This window comes from Thamnophis elegans, chromosome 14, assembly GCF_009769535.1.
Source record: "Thamnophis elegans isolate rThaEle1 chromosome 14, rThaEle1.pri, whole genome shotgun sequence".
Classification (NCBI taxonomy): Eukaryota; Metazoa; Chordata; class Lepidosauria; order Squamata; family Colubridae; genus Thamnophis; species Thamnophis elegans.
In genome coordinates this window covers 27,564,011-27,581,444 of record NC_045554.1, presented here as the reverse complement: position 1 = coordinate 27,581,444, position 17,434 = coordinate 27,564,011, and the positions used below count along the sequence as shown (strand labels likewise).

Here is a 17,434-nt window from a genome sequence, read left to right as displayed (position 1 = left end):
TGTTTGTGAAAGTCATCCGTCTTGGACTTAATGGGGAATCTACAACTGAAGGGCTTCTCCTAAGGTGGGACTCAGCCGCTTAGGACCGGTTCGGATGAACCGGTCGCGGAAATTCTGAGTAGTTCAGAGAACGGGCAATTACCCCCTCTGGCTGGCCCTGGCATCCCGCCCCTGTCATTCCCTGTCCTATATTCCCTGTTTTTTAGCTCAGCTGATCCGCATGGCAGAGTAGATTGTGTGTCTCAGCTGAGCCAAAAAACAGCTCAGCTTACCAGCGCTGACACCGAAGGCGGTCTTTGCTGCATGAAGCGTGGATTTGGAATCCCACCACTGGGCTTCTCATTCCAGCTGTGAAAAATACAAGGCAGGAGGGGATTCTTTTTGCATTGAATATGCCAACCAACAAGCAAGATAAGGAATGAGGTGCACGCAGCTGAGAACAGAAACCTTTATTGAAGCTGAATTACATTTAGAAATAAATCCAAGGAGAAATATACAACAACAACTTGAATAACTTGCTGTCCCAGAAGACAGAGGGTAACAAAACTAGGAAACATTGGATTGTATTGGGACAAAACAAGACAACTGAGACTTAAATTGCTTCTCTTTTCATTCAGTGCTTTAACTGCATTGTGCTAACAGAACCCCAAAAGTTAAATATGAATTCCTACTTGAAATCTTGAGGAGCCATAGAGGCTCCTAGCTCCACACCATGGGGCAGCTCTGGATGTCCTCAGTCCAGGCGATCCCACGCACAGGTTGGTGATCAAATGGCAGATGGAGAAGGAGAGGGACTAGGCAGATGAAACCATCAGGATGTATCCCACTCTCCGCCTCAGTCCTCAGTCCAACGCCTGCTCAGCATCTTCACTCGCTTCTAATACTGGCTGCTCTGCATCTATTGGGAGGCAAAAAACACATGTTTTTTTCTTGACCCAGGCAGGTGAAGCTGTGGACTTTCCAAGGTTTTTCGAAGGGGGGAGCCTGTTCAGTTATTTGGCTTGGAGTTACTCGGCAGGACGTCGAGATGATTCAGAATCTAATTAAACAAGCAAACACATTTCCTAAGTGGTCCCCGGCAGAAAAGACAAAAATTCACAGAGGTCACGGAGTGTGAAGTCTCCTTGAATTCCCTTCATCTTGGTTTCCAGCTCAGCTCAGCTCAGCATCTTAGAGGTTCTTCAGAATCTCTCACTCTTAATCAGGTTTACTTCTCTAGAGGTGGAATTTAAGAAGAGAATAGAATGGAATGGAATGGAAGAGTTGGAAGGTACCTTGGAGTCCACCCCATACTCAGGCAGGAGACCCTATACCATTTCAGACAAATGGTTGTACAATCTATTCTTTAAAACTTCCAGTGTTGGAGCATTCACAACTTCTGTAGGCAAGTTGTTCCACTGATTAATTGTTCTCACTGTCAGGAAATTTCTCCTTAGTTCTAAGTTGCATTGCCCTAATCTGAATGTGATTTAATTTGGCCTTAAGATGCTGTGTGAACCTAGCCACTGTGATTTGCAAACACTTGATATGGCTTAGCCTTAACTTACATCTTCACTTTGTTGCATGCATTGGGTTCATTCAACCAAGCATGAATATATAGCTTTGCTGGCTGGGGAATTCTGGGAGTTGAAGTCTGCCAAGCTTAAAGTTGCCAAGATTGGAGACTCCCTGCTTTATATAACTACAGTGGTTACTAGTTTGTTTCCAAGCTCAGTTCAAGGTGTCCTTATCTATGAAGGATTGGGTCCTGGGTACTTTTAAGACTTTTTACTCCAGGTAAAATCTGCTTAGATGATATGAACAAGCAGATCGGACAGGTAGAATGTCGCCATTTTTCAAGCTTTCTCTCAGAATGGTCATGAAATGCTACTTTTTTTTTTACAGAGCTTCTCCTTCATCGTGCCATGAATGTTGTTATTAATTTCAATCCTCGTGGTGAATTTTTAGGAGAGAGTTGTGCTAACTTCTTCCTTTTTTGGGAAATTAAAAAAAAAAAACTTGACCTAGTGATTTGATACTTATTGATGGTTATTTTGCTATAGACATTTTTGTACTAGTTCTAAGCCACTTACTGTCTGTGATTGAAGTGCTGTGTGTATTTTTACATAAATTAAAATGTAGAAAGGCTAACTGATTCAATCTTCTGTTCAAAAATTACCAGGATCTGAGTTTTTATTTTTGAACACGGTTTCTATATTTCACTTAGATTTGCTGGCTGATGCAGCCTTTACAGATTTTATATATTACTGTTGCTTTGCTTTGTGACAAAATAGTGTGTGAACCTTTCCAAATGTAAACAATCTTAAAGCAAAAACTCACAAATAATGGATGGGTGTAATCCCACGCGGACAGGCTTATACAGCCAGGTCCTAAACACTGACATGGTAGCTGGATTCATTATTCATACTGCAATGACTTATATTAAGTTTTCCTTACTTGTAAGCCTCTATTTGTGGCTTAGTGTTGTTTATTATTGTTATTCTTACCCCACTTGGGTTCCCCAAACAGCTTTGCAGGTCATTGCGTCTTGTTTAGTAAACCATGGTTTAACCAACCTGGCTTTACCCTGCCACATGAACCCAAGCAGTGAAAGCATAATTGAAACAATTGAATTTTATTTCTAAAGAAATATAGTTAAGCTTTAGGCATACTTGTCTGGAATTTGAGTCATGGCAACGGGGCATTTTTTCTTCTTGTTTAGTTTGAAACCTTTGAAGCTCCAAAAAAGAAAAAGAAAAAAAATCAGCTGCCATGATTTAACTTTTATGACTGAGAATTTCCATCGACATTTAGGTTGTACCTTGTACATATGGCAGAAGTACAAGCTAGGCCTATTTCAGTGAGCAGTTCCAAGAAGAAGTAAAGTTACTAAGTGGATTTGTCCCAACATTAGAGAGCCACAAACAGATGATTATGGACTGAGGGCATTGTTTTGTATGTGTAAATTTACCTAGGCAAGGTGATACGGACTGAATCTCTACATTTTCAGTAGCATCTGGAATGAGTCCATTTTGATCATGTCGTGAAGGCTCTGAAGATTCAGGAGTGATGTCTTCAATTAAAGGTGCTAGAGGTTTTGCTTGATGTTCCTCGGTTTTCTTTTGTGGTCCAAGAAGATCTTGGACAATTGGCCTAATGGTTTCTTTGACACCGAGTTCAGGTACCGTAGAATCTTTTGAAAAAATGGAGTTTAAGACTTCGGTTGTTAGTGAATTGTCAGAAGTCATGACATTGCCCTCAGTATAGCTTCTCTCATGGCTGGTTTCAGAAATCACTTCAATTTTGGGAGGAGATATTTGCTGTAAAGATGAAACAAATAGAACAAAATGGATTTCTTTCTATTACATATAATCCTTGACTTACGACAACTGAGCCCAACATTTCTGTGGCTAAGCAAGAGAGTTGCTAAATGAATTATGCACTATTTTAGGACCTTTCTTACTCCAGTTGCTAAGTGAATCACTGCAGTTGTTAAGTAAGTAACATTGTTCAGTGAATTTGGCTTCCCCGTTGAGTTTGCTTGTCAGAAGGCCGCAAAAGGGGATTGCATGATCCCAGGAGGCTGCAACCGTTATAAATATGCACTGGTTGCCAAGCGTTTGAAATTTAATCATATGACCAGGGAGATGTTGCAAAGGTCGTAAGTGTGAAAAACGGCCATAAGATGCTTTTCTCAGGGCCGTTGTAACTTTGAACAATTACACAAATGGTTGTAAATCAAGGACTACTTGCAATAGAAACCTGATACCCAAGATTCACATCATTTTAAACCATTTTGTTTCCTAAAATAAATCAAGAATTTAAACTTACTTACAGTAATCAGGATTAACATCCTGTCTCTTGTGACTTGGTTAGGAATGGTTGTCAAAGCTCTACATGTGATTTAGTTCCCTGTATGATGTCAGTTTCCTGCCCCTAGCCTTGTTATTTTAAATATCTGTTATGGGTTTGTGTATTACACTAATTCTACAACTTTTCCTTGCACCTTTGTGTCTTTTATGTATCTGGCAAAGTGGATTTGTATGAAAACATCTACTTTAAAACAGGGGTGTCCAACCTTGGTAATTTTAAGACATGGTGTTTTTAATCTGTGTTTCCATTCTGAAATTGGTGCAAACAGAAAAGAAATAACTGCCTTATTGGCATATTTGAATTACCCGGAATAAGTAATACAGGGGTTGCTTTACTTACAGCTCTAATGGAGCCTGCCCATTATGGTCGTAAGTTGTGATGGGTAAAAACATGACAAACCCAATTTTACAACATTTTTTGTTTGTGGCAGTTGTTAACTTTAGTGAGGGTGGGGGGGGGGGGATAAATGACCTTTTTGGTGAAGATGTTCTCCTTCGGTGAATCTTCGCCAAGAGTATCTATATCTTCTAAATCAGGAAGTTCCTGAAAAATATTTGAATGTTTATTGAAGAAAAAGAGCTTTTCAAGAGAATGAATGGTGGGTAGGGGAGAGAAATGTCATGGAACACATGTTTCCATCCTGGCCCTCCAACTTCACCCCATCTTTCTTGTCCTGCAGATAAAACTTACATCGAGGAAAAGTTTTTCTGGCACATCCAACGTAATGTTTTCAATATCTGTCAAGTCAGTGCATTCAGTTCGCAGTGGCCCTTCGGTAGTGAGCCTATAAACTGTTTCTAAAGAGATAAAAATCTTCAACAAATTTGGATTCAGTTATTCAATACAATACAATACAATACAATACAATAGCAGAGTTGGAAGGGACCTTGGAGGTCTTCTAGTCCAACCCCCTGCCTAGGCAGGAAACCCTATATCATTTCAGACAAATGGCTATCCAACATCTTCTGAAAGACTTGCAGTGTTGGGGCATTTACAACTTCTGGAGGCAAGTTGTTCCATTGATTAATTGTTCTCACTGTCAGGAAATCTCTCCTCAGTTCTAAGTTGCTTCTCTCCTTGATTAGTTTCCACCCATTGCTTCTTGTTCTACACTCAGGTGTCCTGGAAAATAGCTTGACTCCCTCTTCTTTGTGGCATTCCATTGTACAATGACACCCAGGGTCACTTTTGGTGGTCGGGCGGCCATGCGAATTTGACTGGTAGATAATAAATGAAATAAATAAAATTGATGTGCTAATCTTAGCTTTATGTCTGGTGAAAAAGTTGCTAGCTGGAGTGATCCTGGAGGCTGAATAAGTAGGCACAGAATTGGGGAGGCAGGGATAGTTTCACCTTGCTGCCCCCTAGTGGTGGTAATCTAAGGTCCCTTGTCCCAAGGCAATAGCAAGGATTAATCTATTATTGGTAGATTCTTTTTCTTTTATTTCCTTGAATAAAAAGGGATATTGGAGAGCGCCACCCGTTCCATATTTGTAACGGAACTGAGCTAATTTGTACTTCTTGAGCCAAGATACATATTGGATTATTTCAAATCTTACGCTATCTGACTTAACTTGCAGAATACAGGTTCTCCTCGGCTTATGGCCACAATTGAATCCAATATTTCTGTTGCTAAGTGAGGCATTTGGCAACATTTTATGTTTTTTCTTGCCACAGTTGTTAATCGAATCACTGCAGTTGTTAAGTTAGTGACACAATTGTCAAATGAATCTGGCTTCCCCATTGTCTCGAAAATGATCACATGACCCCAGGACACTGCAATTGTCATAAATATGAGGCCTGGATTTTGGGCCTGGATTTTGATCATGTGACCATGGAGATGCTGCGATGGTCGTAAGTATAAGAAATGGTCATAAGTCCCTTTTTTTTGGTGCCGTGGTAACTTCGAATAGTCACTAAATGAACTGTTATAAATTGAGGTCTACTTGTATAAACATTTGCAATGCAACTTTGCACAAACTAAAAATTGCATGAAAATATGTAAATTTATCTGCTTTAAAAAATAGATTATGGAATAAGAGCTAGGAGGGAGCATATGAAAAATTGCAATAGATTAGATCTAGGTTGGTCTGTATTCCTTAGAATTTTCAGATAGGTGTGGAATTTAGAATCTGTGTTTACAGAATAGAATAGAATATTGGAATGAAGAATAGAATAGAATAGAATAGATTTTTTGGTGAAGTGAGATTGGACACACAAGGAATTTGTCTTTGGTGCAGATGTTCTCAGTGTACATAAAAAGAAAAAAGAAAGAAAGAAAAAATACATTTTTTAAAAGAGGGCAGGTAGTTTAGGCAGTCTTCAATTTACGACCGCAATTGGGATGAGAATTTCTGTTACTAACCCAGGTGATCGGGAAGTGAGTTATGCCTGATTTTACAATCTTTTTTTTCCCCCATGGTCATTAGGGAAATCACTGCAGTTGTAATGTGAATCATGCAGTCATTTAAGTGTATCCAGCTTCCCCCGTTGATTTTGCTGCTTTGAAGCTAGCTGGGAAGGTTGCAGATGGGGGCATCACATGACCTTGGGATGCTACAGCCATTATAAATAAATCCCAAAGACCCCGAATTTTGATTGTGTGACGGGGAGGATGCTCCAAGGGTTGTTAAGTGCAAGGACCAGTTGTAATTCCCTTTTTTCCAGTGCTGTTGCAACTTCCAACAATCACTGAATGATTGCTTGTAAATCCAAAACTCCCTGTATGGTTTTCCCTTCAAGCCAACTTTGGGTAGTGCTTAGCATCCCAACTGCTTTCTTGTCTGCAGATGCCCTTACCTTTTTCAAAAGGTGTGAAGCCAGGAGCCACCTTTGATTCCTCTTCCTGTGCTTCCTGCTCACGTGCATTACTCTCTGATCTCCTCAACTGATCACCCAAGATTTCTTCTGCAGCTATAGCTTCTTCGTGGGCGCCCAGAGTGGTTTGCACAAATTTCTCAATCTTCTGCTTCGTCTGCAGTGGTTCCAAAACATCTGATGCCTCCACTCCATTTTCGGCCACAGCGTCGTTGCTTGAAGATGGGATTGTCTCCGGATGTTCTGAATAACAGAATGAAAACAAACTGACTTAATCCTTGCATTTGTTGAAAAAATAATAACAGGCAGAAGGATGATTTGTCCTGGCTTCTTTGAATTAAGCAAAGCAGTGTATTAAATATGAACTAAATATGCAAACTGACTGAATTAAAACTATCAACAAGTATATTTAAGCAACAATATTGTCTTATGAGTTTTAGTGGTACCGTTTTAGGCTAATTTATCGAGGAGAAAACAAGGATAGCAGGATGAATTTATTCAGGCCACCAGAATCACTTATAGGGGAAATGAGTGGCATAAAATTTAATAAATAATTAAAAACAGGAATGTTATTAAGTGTGGTCTAAATACAACTGCCTACGAAAGTCACAAACCTTTTTCATCGGCTGAGCCTCTATCCATTTCTTTCATTTCCTTCTGTTTCTTCCTCTCTTTGGCTTTTTCTCGGACTGCAGTGAGGGCATCCAAACCATCTTGTATCTTCTTCCTTTCTTTCGATTCCCACATTTCCTTTTCTTGTTTTTCGGCTTCACGCCCCCCTACAGCCCAGGCCTCTGCACAGGCTCTGAAGGGGAAAAGGAGGATTTCCATCAGATATCTAGGAGTGGGTTTCAGCCATTTCTATAGAAAGTTCCTACACGGTGCAGAATAAGAGTTGGAAGGGACCTTGGAGGTCTTCTAGTCAAATCTACTGCCTATACCCGTGTTGGTGAACTTTTTCGGCACCAAGTGCTGAAATGGGAACCTATGTGCTGAAACTGGAAGAGCAGCTTCCTGGTGCGCATACGCATGCCAGGAAGGTGATCTTCCGGTTTCTGGTGTGCACATGTGCAAAAGCCAGCTGGTCTTTGCACGTGCATGCGCATCAGAAACTGGAAGACCAGATGGCCGGTGCACAAGCATGCGCCGGAAACTGGAAGATCATTTTCCCGGTGCGCAGTTGCTCTTCTGGTTTCTAGCATGCATGCACGCACGGATGTGTGAAGACCAGCTGGCTGGCGCGCTGAAACCCGGAAGAGTAATGGGTGAGATGGCTCATATACCCATAGAGATGGCTCTGGGTGCCACTTCCGGCACCCATGCCATAGGTCCACCATCACAGCCCATTTTAGACAAATGGCTATCCAGTCTCTTCTTAAAAATCTCCTGTGTCGGAGCACCCACAAGTTCTGAAGGAAAGTTGTTTCACTGATTAACTGTCCTCACTGTTAGGAAGTTTCTCCTTAGTTCTAGGTTGCTTCTTTCCTTGATTAGTTTCCATCCATTGCTTCTTGTCCTGCCTGCAGGTGCTTTGGAGAATAGCACCTTCTTTGCAGCAACCCCTTAAATATTGGAACACTGCTATCCTGTCGTCCCTGGTTCTCCTTTTCACTAGACCAGAGGTCAGCAACCTGTGGCTCTGGAGCCGCATGTGGCCCTTTCATCCCTCTGCTGTGGCTCCCTGTCGCCAGTCGGCTCCACAAGTGATAGGGCTTTCGGTTAGGACAGGTAGAGGAAAAAGGATGCCGCACTAAGAGGAGACTCTATGGTGGGGGAACCAGACTTCCAGTCGGCTCCAGAATTGAACGGGAGGCTTCCGGTTAGGACTTTTGTGGCTCTTTGAGTGTTTAAGGTTGCTGACCTCTCCACTAGACTAGACACACCCAATTCCTGCAACTCTTCCTATATTTTAGCTTCTGCACTCTTTCCCCAAGTCTCAATACTTTTTTACAATATGGTGACCAAAACTGGATGCAATGCAAAAGAGAGGCTTCTTAGCCTGCTATGCTGCCATTGCTAGTTTTATAGGAACCACCCTCAACCTTCTGGATGCAAGGAGATCTAACTGTGTGCTGCCTCTCTGAAGGAAACGTTTGTCTCCAGATGCACCAGAATGGAGAGATCACCTGGAGGCTGTTATATATGAAGAAGTCCTTTGGATTTAGCTTCAGGGGGTTTTTGTACACTGAATTTCAGCACTGAGTTTTCTAAAAATGGTTTTGTTATCACTTGTTGTACAAATGTGAAATGCATCTGCAGGTGGAACTAAATGGTTATGAATGTTTTATTAGTGAGGCTGAGAAAGAAGAATCTCTTTGCTTATTTTACCTCTCCTTTGGGAAAACCGGTCTGTCGTCCAAATATGTCAGTTGTTTTAATCGGATAGTAAGTGTCCTCCTATAGTTAGTTATTTTCTTAATGACTTCATTTCCCATTAGGTTCAACACACGCTGTAGAAGAAAACAAGCAGTTTTAGGAAACCATGAAACATTACATTTTGAGAAACTAACTTTTTTCAGTGATTTGTTTTTATCCATTTATCTTTTATTTTTATGCATTGCATTTCCTAGCCACATTATGGCTGAAGGCTTAATTCTGTTGTATAGGATATAATCCCACAGCTTGCCCTGTTTATGCATACTTTATTTCCCCTGGATTTCTTTTTATTTCCCCTGGATTTCTTTTATCCCGTTCTTTGAAAAACATCACCTATGGACATGTGAGCTCCAGAAACCAAAAATAAGGCTACGTTAGCATAGACTTACAACGGGGTGTTTGGTGTCCATTCAAAAAAAGAAAAAAAGGGAAAGTCACTTGTGAAAGTGAAAAAGTGACATGACAATTTTTCACACCTGCAATCACTGCAGCATCTCCATGGTCATGTGATCAAAATTCAGACCCTTTTGCAACCTTCTGACATGCAGAGTCAATGGGAAGCCCGATTCGCTGAACAACGGTGGGAAAATGGGGCAAAACTTGCTTAACAAACATTTTGCTTAGCAATAGAAATTTTGAGCTCGGTTGAGGACTACCTATAAAAAAATGGAGGAAGATCTTCGAATTGCTGAATGTGGGTGAATCAGGCAATGTGGGGCCTAAGAGCTGGTGGATATTGGCTCACCAAATCAGGCATGGTTTCCAGGATGTCTAAAATATGTGGATCATCCAGCTTATTGTGAGAGAGATCGAGCACGCTGATACTCGGGCATTCCTGCAAGTGCTGTATGTCTTCCACTGTGCGTAACATATTGTGAGCAATCTGGAGAGTGTGGAGAACTTTCAAACAAGCTGTTGAAAAATAATACTAGTTAGATTAAAATCACCATCTCCTTTTAACGGCCCCATCATCCCTTGCATTGGGGTGGAGTCTGGGAAACGGAATGGAGCTGAGTGTTTTAATGGCCGGATGCCCTTCCTGTCGCCAATGCGGAATTTTGTTCAGCAGATACAATCTCATTGTGTCCAGAGAGAGAAATATCTGCCTCTACCTAGGTTTGAACCCACAGCCTCCTGATTGTGAGGCAAGAGCTCCACCTCTAGGCCACTGCATCACTCACTAGTTAGAATAAAATGTCCTGAGATAATTTATTTTTTGAATTGTCGGGAAGGGTCATTGTGGCTCTTGGTAGCATTGTGTAGCCTTACAGTTGTTAGGAAAATACTAACAATCCTGAGGGTTTTGTTTGTACGTGTGTGTGTTATTTCCAAATTTACCTTAGAACAAGGATAACAATCTTAAAGTTAGAATTACCTAAAGCCCACCCAAGGCTGTCAGTTTTAGACACTAGGGCGAGATAATCAATTGAAGGTCAAAATAAATATTTTGTATTTATTGATCTATCTGTCTTTTAACAGAACAAAATATCTGTACTCAGGGTTGATCTGCGAGTCTTGCTGGCTGGGGAATGCTGGGAAGTTGAAGTTCAGCTCTCTTAAAGTGGCCAACATTGGAAACAATGGCTTAGTTTATTGAGTGAATGCAGAAAACTGGGGTTAGCATGACATAGCTAATGGCTTAGTATGCTATGGGAAGCCAGCCAATTGCGAATATTTTCAAAAAGCAAAGTCAAATAAACCATTCGTGTGATGTGGGACTCAGCTAATGGTCTGAGTTTGAGAAAGGGCAATTTAGATTATCTGCTGGGGAAACAGAAGGGGTGCATCAAACATCACACATTAAGTGATTGACTTTAGAACACCAGAAACTATTATGGTTGTTTTGCTCTGTGTTTTAGTACAGAGACCCCCTCCTCCCTCCCTCCCAATATCTATCTATATCCATCCATCCATCCATCCATTCATCCACCTCTCTCAATCTCTCTCCATCCATCCCTATCTTCCACCCCTCTCTCTCCACCCATCCATCTCCATCCATCCATCTATCCATTCATCCACCTCTCTCAATCTCTCTCCATCCATCCCTATCTTCCACCGCTCTCTCTCCATCCATCCATCTCCATCCATCCATGTCTCTCCATCCATATCTATCTATCTATCTATCTATCTATCTATCTATCTATCTATCTATCTATCTCTATCCATCAATCTATCTCCATCCATCATATCTCTCTCTCTCTCTCTCTATCTATCTAATCTCTATCCATCAATCTAATCTCCATCCATATCTATCTATCTATCTATCTATCTATCTATCTATCTATCTATCTATCTATCTATCCATCCATCCATCCATCCATCCATCCATCCATCCATCAATCTAATCTCCATCCATATCTATCTATCTATCTATCTATCTATCTATCTATCTATCTATCTATCTATCTATCTATCTATCTATCCATCCATCAATCTAATCTCCATCCATATCTATCTATCTATCTATCTATCTATCTATCTATCTATCTATCTATCTATCTATCTATCTATCTATCTATCTATCTATCTATCCTCTATCCATCAATCTAATCTCCATCCATATCTATCTATCTATCTATCTATCGATCGATCTATCTATCTATCTATCTATCTATCTATCTATCTATCTATCTATCTATCTATCTATCATCTATCTCCATCCGTCCATCTATCTGACAATTCCAATGGAAAATAATGCCGTATTCAAATAACAAGCCTTATTTCCTGAGAAACAGAGATGCTTACAGAGGTTCTCAATGGTCTTGACGTAATTGTTGCTGAGGTTGAGAGAGTCCAGTTTCTGCAAAGGTTCCAGGTTCTCAATTTTGTGGATCAAATTGAGTTGAAGATAAAGGCAACGCAGGTCCGTCTGCGCAGTCAGGTTCTCAATCTTTGTCAGGCCGTTGCACTCGAGCCACAGGCACCTTAAGCCTGTGTATTCTTCCAAGTTCTCCAAACGATCAAATCCTACAGGAATTGGAACGCAGAGAGAATGTTCAAAGATGTTCTTTGTGAACAGACGGGATGAACGGCTCACATGTGAGGATGGGTGAGTTGCAATGCAGCCCTCATTTGATCTTCAACTTGCCCTGAAGATGGTTTAACTTCAAACTCCCCCCATGTAAGGCTTAGGAAAGACTTCATAACAGAGAAGGGATTATAGATGCAGACTTCTTTCCTTCCTCCCTCCCTCTCCCCTCCCCTCCCTTCCTTCTACTTGAGCACAGATTATTTTTTCAAATGCCCAATTATTTAAGTGCATTATAGTTTCAAACATTTGCCTTCTCACCTTTGTAATGGAGATAGAGGGTGTCATTCAAGCTTGGAGTTGTATATAACTTGTGCTGTTTGCAGAGATCCCGCAACAGTTTTTTGGTCATTCTAAAACATTAACAAGAAGTGTAAATCCTAAGATTATTTGAAAGAGAGTATGACTTTATTAATTGGTAGTGCAAAGATGCATTTAAAATTCACTACCTACCAAAGGTTCAGCATCCAAACTTTTACATTTTGCTTAAAATCTGCATCAAAAATTTGGTTTAACTATGGCCAGGGCCAGCATAGATGTAACACTTTGTCACGATTCATTCTAACAAGTAAAGTAACTGAGGAAGGAAAACTCATCCTGCTTTCGCCTCTCAACTATGCCTAATTAATTCTAGCAATTTTAGTTTTTCTCTTAAAAAAGGAATACCTATATAAAAAAATAACTTACCGCAAGCCACACTTGTTTAAGTCTGATTCTCTAGAGGATGAATCAAGTACTGGCTTATGATTATTATTTGTCTTCTCAATAGTCTTTTGATCAGTGACACTCCCGGAATTTTCTCTTTTCAGTGCTGCTTGAACATTAAACATGGCATCAAACATTTGGAGTCTTCAGATTCGAACGATTCCGTTTTACTGTGATAACTAAAACTCAGTCTAGAATTCAGTGTGTAAGCAATGATTGTAAAACATCCCATACATAGGATAATTGGTATATCATCCTGAACTTCTTGGCGAAAAGAGACATGAATATATTTTCATTTGTTTTAAAGAGCATATATTATGTGAGGTGATCTCCTGTGCTTGCTATATAAATGCAGTTTCTGCTTTTTAATAGGAGCCAGATGTGTAGAAACTAAGTAGGAAAGTCAGCATGTTTCCCAGCTATGTATTCATGCATTATCTGGACTGTGCCTGTGCACACACATCAGCCTCTGCCATAATGCGCCTCATTCCGTACGACACTGTGGTTTACTCAACAAAACTTGGTTAAAAATTACAGTAGTCCTCAACTTACAACAGTTCATTTAATGACTGTTAAAGTTGCAATGACACTGAAAAAAATGACATGACTATTTTTCACACGTATGACCATTGTGGCATCCCCATGATCACATGATCAAAATTCAGATGCTTGGCAACTGGTTCATGTTTATGACGGTTGCTGTGTCCCGGGGTGATGCAATCCCCTTTTTGAGACCTTCTGATAAGCAGTCAATGGGGAGACCAAATTCACTTTACAACCATGTTATTAACAACTGAACAGCTGCAGCGATTCACTTAACAACTGTGGCAAGAAGTGCTGTTTTGCTTAGCAACAGGCATTTGGGGCTCAATTGTGGTTGTAAGTTGAGGACTATGTGTGATATATCTAACACGGGGGCATGCTGGCTCAGTATTTAAAGAAAGACAGAGTTTAAGTCAGCTGGAAAGCTGACAGCCTGAGTTGACAGCGATGGGGTGAGTTCCCATCCCTTGCTCCAGCTCCTGCCTGCTTAGCAGTTCAAAAGCACACAAACGCAAGTAGATAAATAGGTACCACTTTGGTGGGAAGGTGACAGCATTCTGTGCACCTTGGCCTATAGTCATGCTGGCCACCTGAACACAGAGGTATCTTCTGGTAACACTGACTCCCACTCTAAAAAATAGAGATGATCACCACGGTCTAGAGTCGGAGGTGATTGACAGGGACACCTTTGCCTTTATACCCAGCTTAGATTTCTCAGGTCTTGGGAACAAAAAGGGACAGGCTGCCATATTGCACTAGCCAAGACCAGCTAGCCATTGTAGAGAACAGAATATCAGACTAAAATGGGAACATTAGCTGACTCAGAGAAGCAAACCTTATCCTCTTAAAAGCGCTTGTTATGTTTTAACAGAACAGACTGAACAAGAATGAAAGGAAGAAATTACCTGGTTCTCCATTGCTATAATCAACATCACCGGTTTTCAATTTTGGATTGTCATAGCAAATATCCCTTTCTTCCCCTTGGTCTCCTTCAAACAGTTGATGCTTTTCTTCTAAGAGTTGGAGAGATAGAGTCAATATACAGTGCAGTTGTTGAATTATGCTAGCATCTCCCCAACCTAACTAAAGTGCCCCGAAATAATGTTTTCGATGCTGCCTCACATCAAGTGAGTCAATTTTTGTAGGAATCAAGACTCGGGCAGTAATGTATGAGGTGCCTTTGAGGCTACTGTGTCCTAGTTAGAGCATGAGTTGCGAGGAACTTTTAAAAAATGAACCTAAAAAAAAGAACAAGTGGCAGGAAAAGGGAACAAAGAATGTGTCCTATAGTTATACTTTGTTCACTTCTATTTATCTATGTTTCTACGACTGAGAAATAAAGCAAGGGGAATATTTATGGTACAATCAGTCATTTTTATGACTGTTTGGAGTTACAGCGGCCTCAGAATGGGCAATCTGCTTTCTGCAAAGAACTTCAAAGAAATGATATCGTGCAGTATAGCTATCACATGTAAATTAATTCTTAATCATTGAGGCCAAAAGCATCTAAAAAGGTTAAATCATGGCAACTGGACCAAATTTTATTAAAACTGAGATGTTTCGTTACTCATCCAAGTAACTTCTTGAAAATTATTTTTTTTAAAGAAAGAGCTTATCATGCATCACCAGTCATTTTAGCACCTCTAGTAGCACCTTAGGTGCAATAGCAATAGCCCTTAGACTTATATACCGCTTCACGGTGCTTTACAGCCCTCTCTAAGTGGCTTAGAGTCAGCCTATTCATCATCATCTTTTAATGACGCCATAATCCCTTGCGGTGTGGAGTCTGGGCAACTGAATGGAGCTAGCAGAGTGTTTACTGGCCAGATGCCCTTCCTGTCGCCAGTATGGAGTTTAGTTTAGTAGATATATTTTCATTGTGCCCAGAGAGAGAAATATATGCCTCTACCTAGGATTGAACTCACAGCCCCCTGATTGTGAGGCGAGAGCTCCACCTCTACGCCACCACACTATACAGAGTCAGCCTATATCTGCCAATAATCTGGGTCCTCATTTTACCCACCTTGGAAAGATGGAAGGCTGAGTCAAACTTGAACCATTAGACACCAATTGTAATGAAATGGGGAAAAAATACAGAGCAACATTTCAGACTGCAGTGATTGCAGTTTAGCCATTCTGCTTTACTACTACTCCATGGTCAAACGGCATTTATAACCATTCTTTTCTTGGATCCACTACCTGCTTTAATTAAGCTGTCCCCATTGCTGGAAGTGCTGCCTTCCTGCTCGCCGTTTTTTATTTCTTGGTCGTTTCCGTCTGTTGCAACAGCCTCTCCTAATCCAGATTTTTCACCGGGTGGATACATTTTCAGCTCTGTCACCTAGAACTAAAGACCAGGCATTTATAATAGGCTTTAGAATTCTTTATTGGCCAAGTGTGAATGGACACACAAGGAATTCATTTTCGGTGCATAAAGCTCTCAGTGTACATAGAAACTCTAAGTGGTAAATCATGATCATAGTCATCATAAAAATACATTCAGCATAAAGCATAAGATACAACACTTAGTGATAGTCGTAGGATACTAAATAAGCAATTGACATAAATCATACTAGGAAACTAAATAGAACAATATAAACTGTAAAGATACAAGCAACAAAGTTATACGTAGAAAAGGAGATAAATAATAGGAAAGATGAGAAGAATTATACTAAGTCTTACTAAATAGTTTTATAGGTGGGAACCTCGACTTACAACAGTTCATTTAGTGACTGTGCAAAGTTAAACAGCAGTGAAAAAAGTGACTTACGACTGTTTTTCACACTTACAACCATTGCAGCTTCCCCATGGTCATGTGATCAAAACTCTTGGCAACTGGTTCATATTTATGACGGTCGCAGTGTCCCAGAGTCATGTGATTCCCTTTTACGACCTTCTGAGAAGCAAAGTCAATGGGGAAGCCAAATTCACTTAACAACCATGTTCCTAAACATCAACTGTGGTGATTCACTTACCAACAGGGGCAAGAAAGGTCATAAAACCTATTTGTTTTCCTCCCGGCAACTTTATGAGATCGATTGCAGGTAGTCCTCGACTTACAACTACAATGGAGCCCGAAATTTCTGTCGTTAAGCGAGACATTTGTTCAGTGTCTTTGCTCCATTTCACGACCTTCCTTGCCACAGTTGTTAAGTGAATCACCGCAGTTGATAATTTAGTGACCAGGTTGTTAAATGAATCTGGCTTCCCCCATTGACTTTGCTGGTCAGAAGGACATAAAAGGGGATCATGTGACCCCAGGACGCTGCAACCGTCATAAGTAGGAGCTCCTTCCAAGCATCACATGACCCAGGGTTGCTACGAAGGTCGTTAAGTGTGAAAAACGGTCATGAACTCCCTTTTTCCAGTGCCACTTTGAACGGTCACTAGACGAAACTGTTGTAAAACGAGGACTTCCAATATTCAATCAATGGTTTTTTTAACAGTGTGTGAATATGAATGATCACTCTGTGTCCCAGCCTCCTCACTCTCTCCTCAGCGGGCCATCCTTCCTCCCGCAGCGGGGTAAACGGAGATCAGCCCTTCGCCGCCGCCGTTCCAGACTTCAAACGGCTCCTGGCCAACGGCTTCTCCGTTTCCATGACGACGACGCACCACGCACGGCTCCGCGCACGCGCCGCCCGGGCCAGCTGGTCTCGTTTGAGTTCCGCCTACCTCCTTCCCCCCATTTGGCGAGGCCGGAGGCGTCTCTCGCTTCCAGTCTCCAGCGCTCCAAAACAAGGGACTTAGAGATATGAAAAGGTGAGACTCACGTCCCACGCTTCAAACCACGTTGCGGGTTCACATGTCAGAAACCCAGTCAGCAAACTTCAGTAGAAAAGAGCAACACCGATTACCGTCAGTTCGGCCAAGAGTTTTTCTCAAGTCTCCCTAATTAAATGGTAAAAGAAAAACTTTCCTGATTGTCCTAATGGAGATAGAAGGTTATAAATCTTCTTGTAAAGTGTAGTGTAGCTCTTCCACTGAACCACATTTAAATCTCCTTGAAGATACGTATAACAGCGTCGCTCTAAATAATTGAAGTCTCTCCAAATTAATTCATGTCAATGTTCGATTATTTAAAATAGTTTTATTTAGAAAAGGGCCGCCAGA

At 40.9% G+C, this 17,434-nt stretch overlaps 1 protein-coding gene across 1 annotated transcript; it reads right to left on the bottom strand.

The window, feature by feature from the left end:
- Nucleotides 1–625: 625 nt before the first annotated feature.
- Nucleotides 626–16,915, bottom strand: DNAAF1 (dynein axonemal assembly factor 1). Its single transcript, XM_032231335.1, has 14 exons — nucleotides 16,810–16,915; nucleotides 15,521–15,668; nucleotides 14,227–14,334; nucleotides 12,761–12,884; nucleotides 12,335–12,426; nucleotides 11,791–12,012; nucleotides 9,791–9,957; nucleotides 8,998–9,119; nucleotides 7,284–7,474; nucleotides 6,652–6,912; nucleotides 4,543–4,649; nucleotides 4,324–4,395; nucleotides 2,951–3,299; nucleotides 626–898 (listed from the first exon to the last, which is right to left on the bottom strand). The coding sequence occupies exons 2-14, from the start codon at nucleotides 15,645–15,647 to the stop codon at nucleotides 843–845; spliced, it is 1,998 nt and encodes a 665-aa protein (XP_032087226.1). The 5' UTR covers nucleotides 15,648–15,668; nucleotides 16,810–16,915; the 3' UTR covers nucleotides 626–842.
- Between the last annotated feature and the right edge of the window lie 519 nt (nucleotides 16,916–17,434).

Bases quoted from the DNA above. Each gene is read 5' to 3' on its own strand.
- DNAAF1 (XM_032231335.1), bottom strand. From the start codon at position 15,647: ATGTATCCACCCGGTGAAAAATCTGGATTAGGAGAGGCTGTTGCAACA. The intron at 12,427-12,760 runs GTAAGTTATTTT...TTAATGTTTTAG, and splicing joins TTAAACAAGTGTGGCTTGCG to AATGACCAAAAAACTGTTGC. The intron at 7,475-8,997 runs GTAAAATAAGCA...TTTCCCCTTCAG, and splicing joins CCGGTTTTCCCAAAGGAGAG to AGCCTGTGCAGAGGCCTGGG.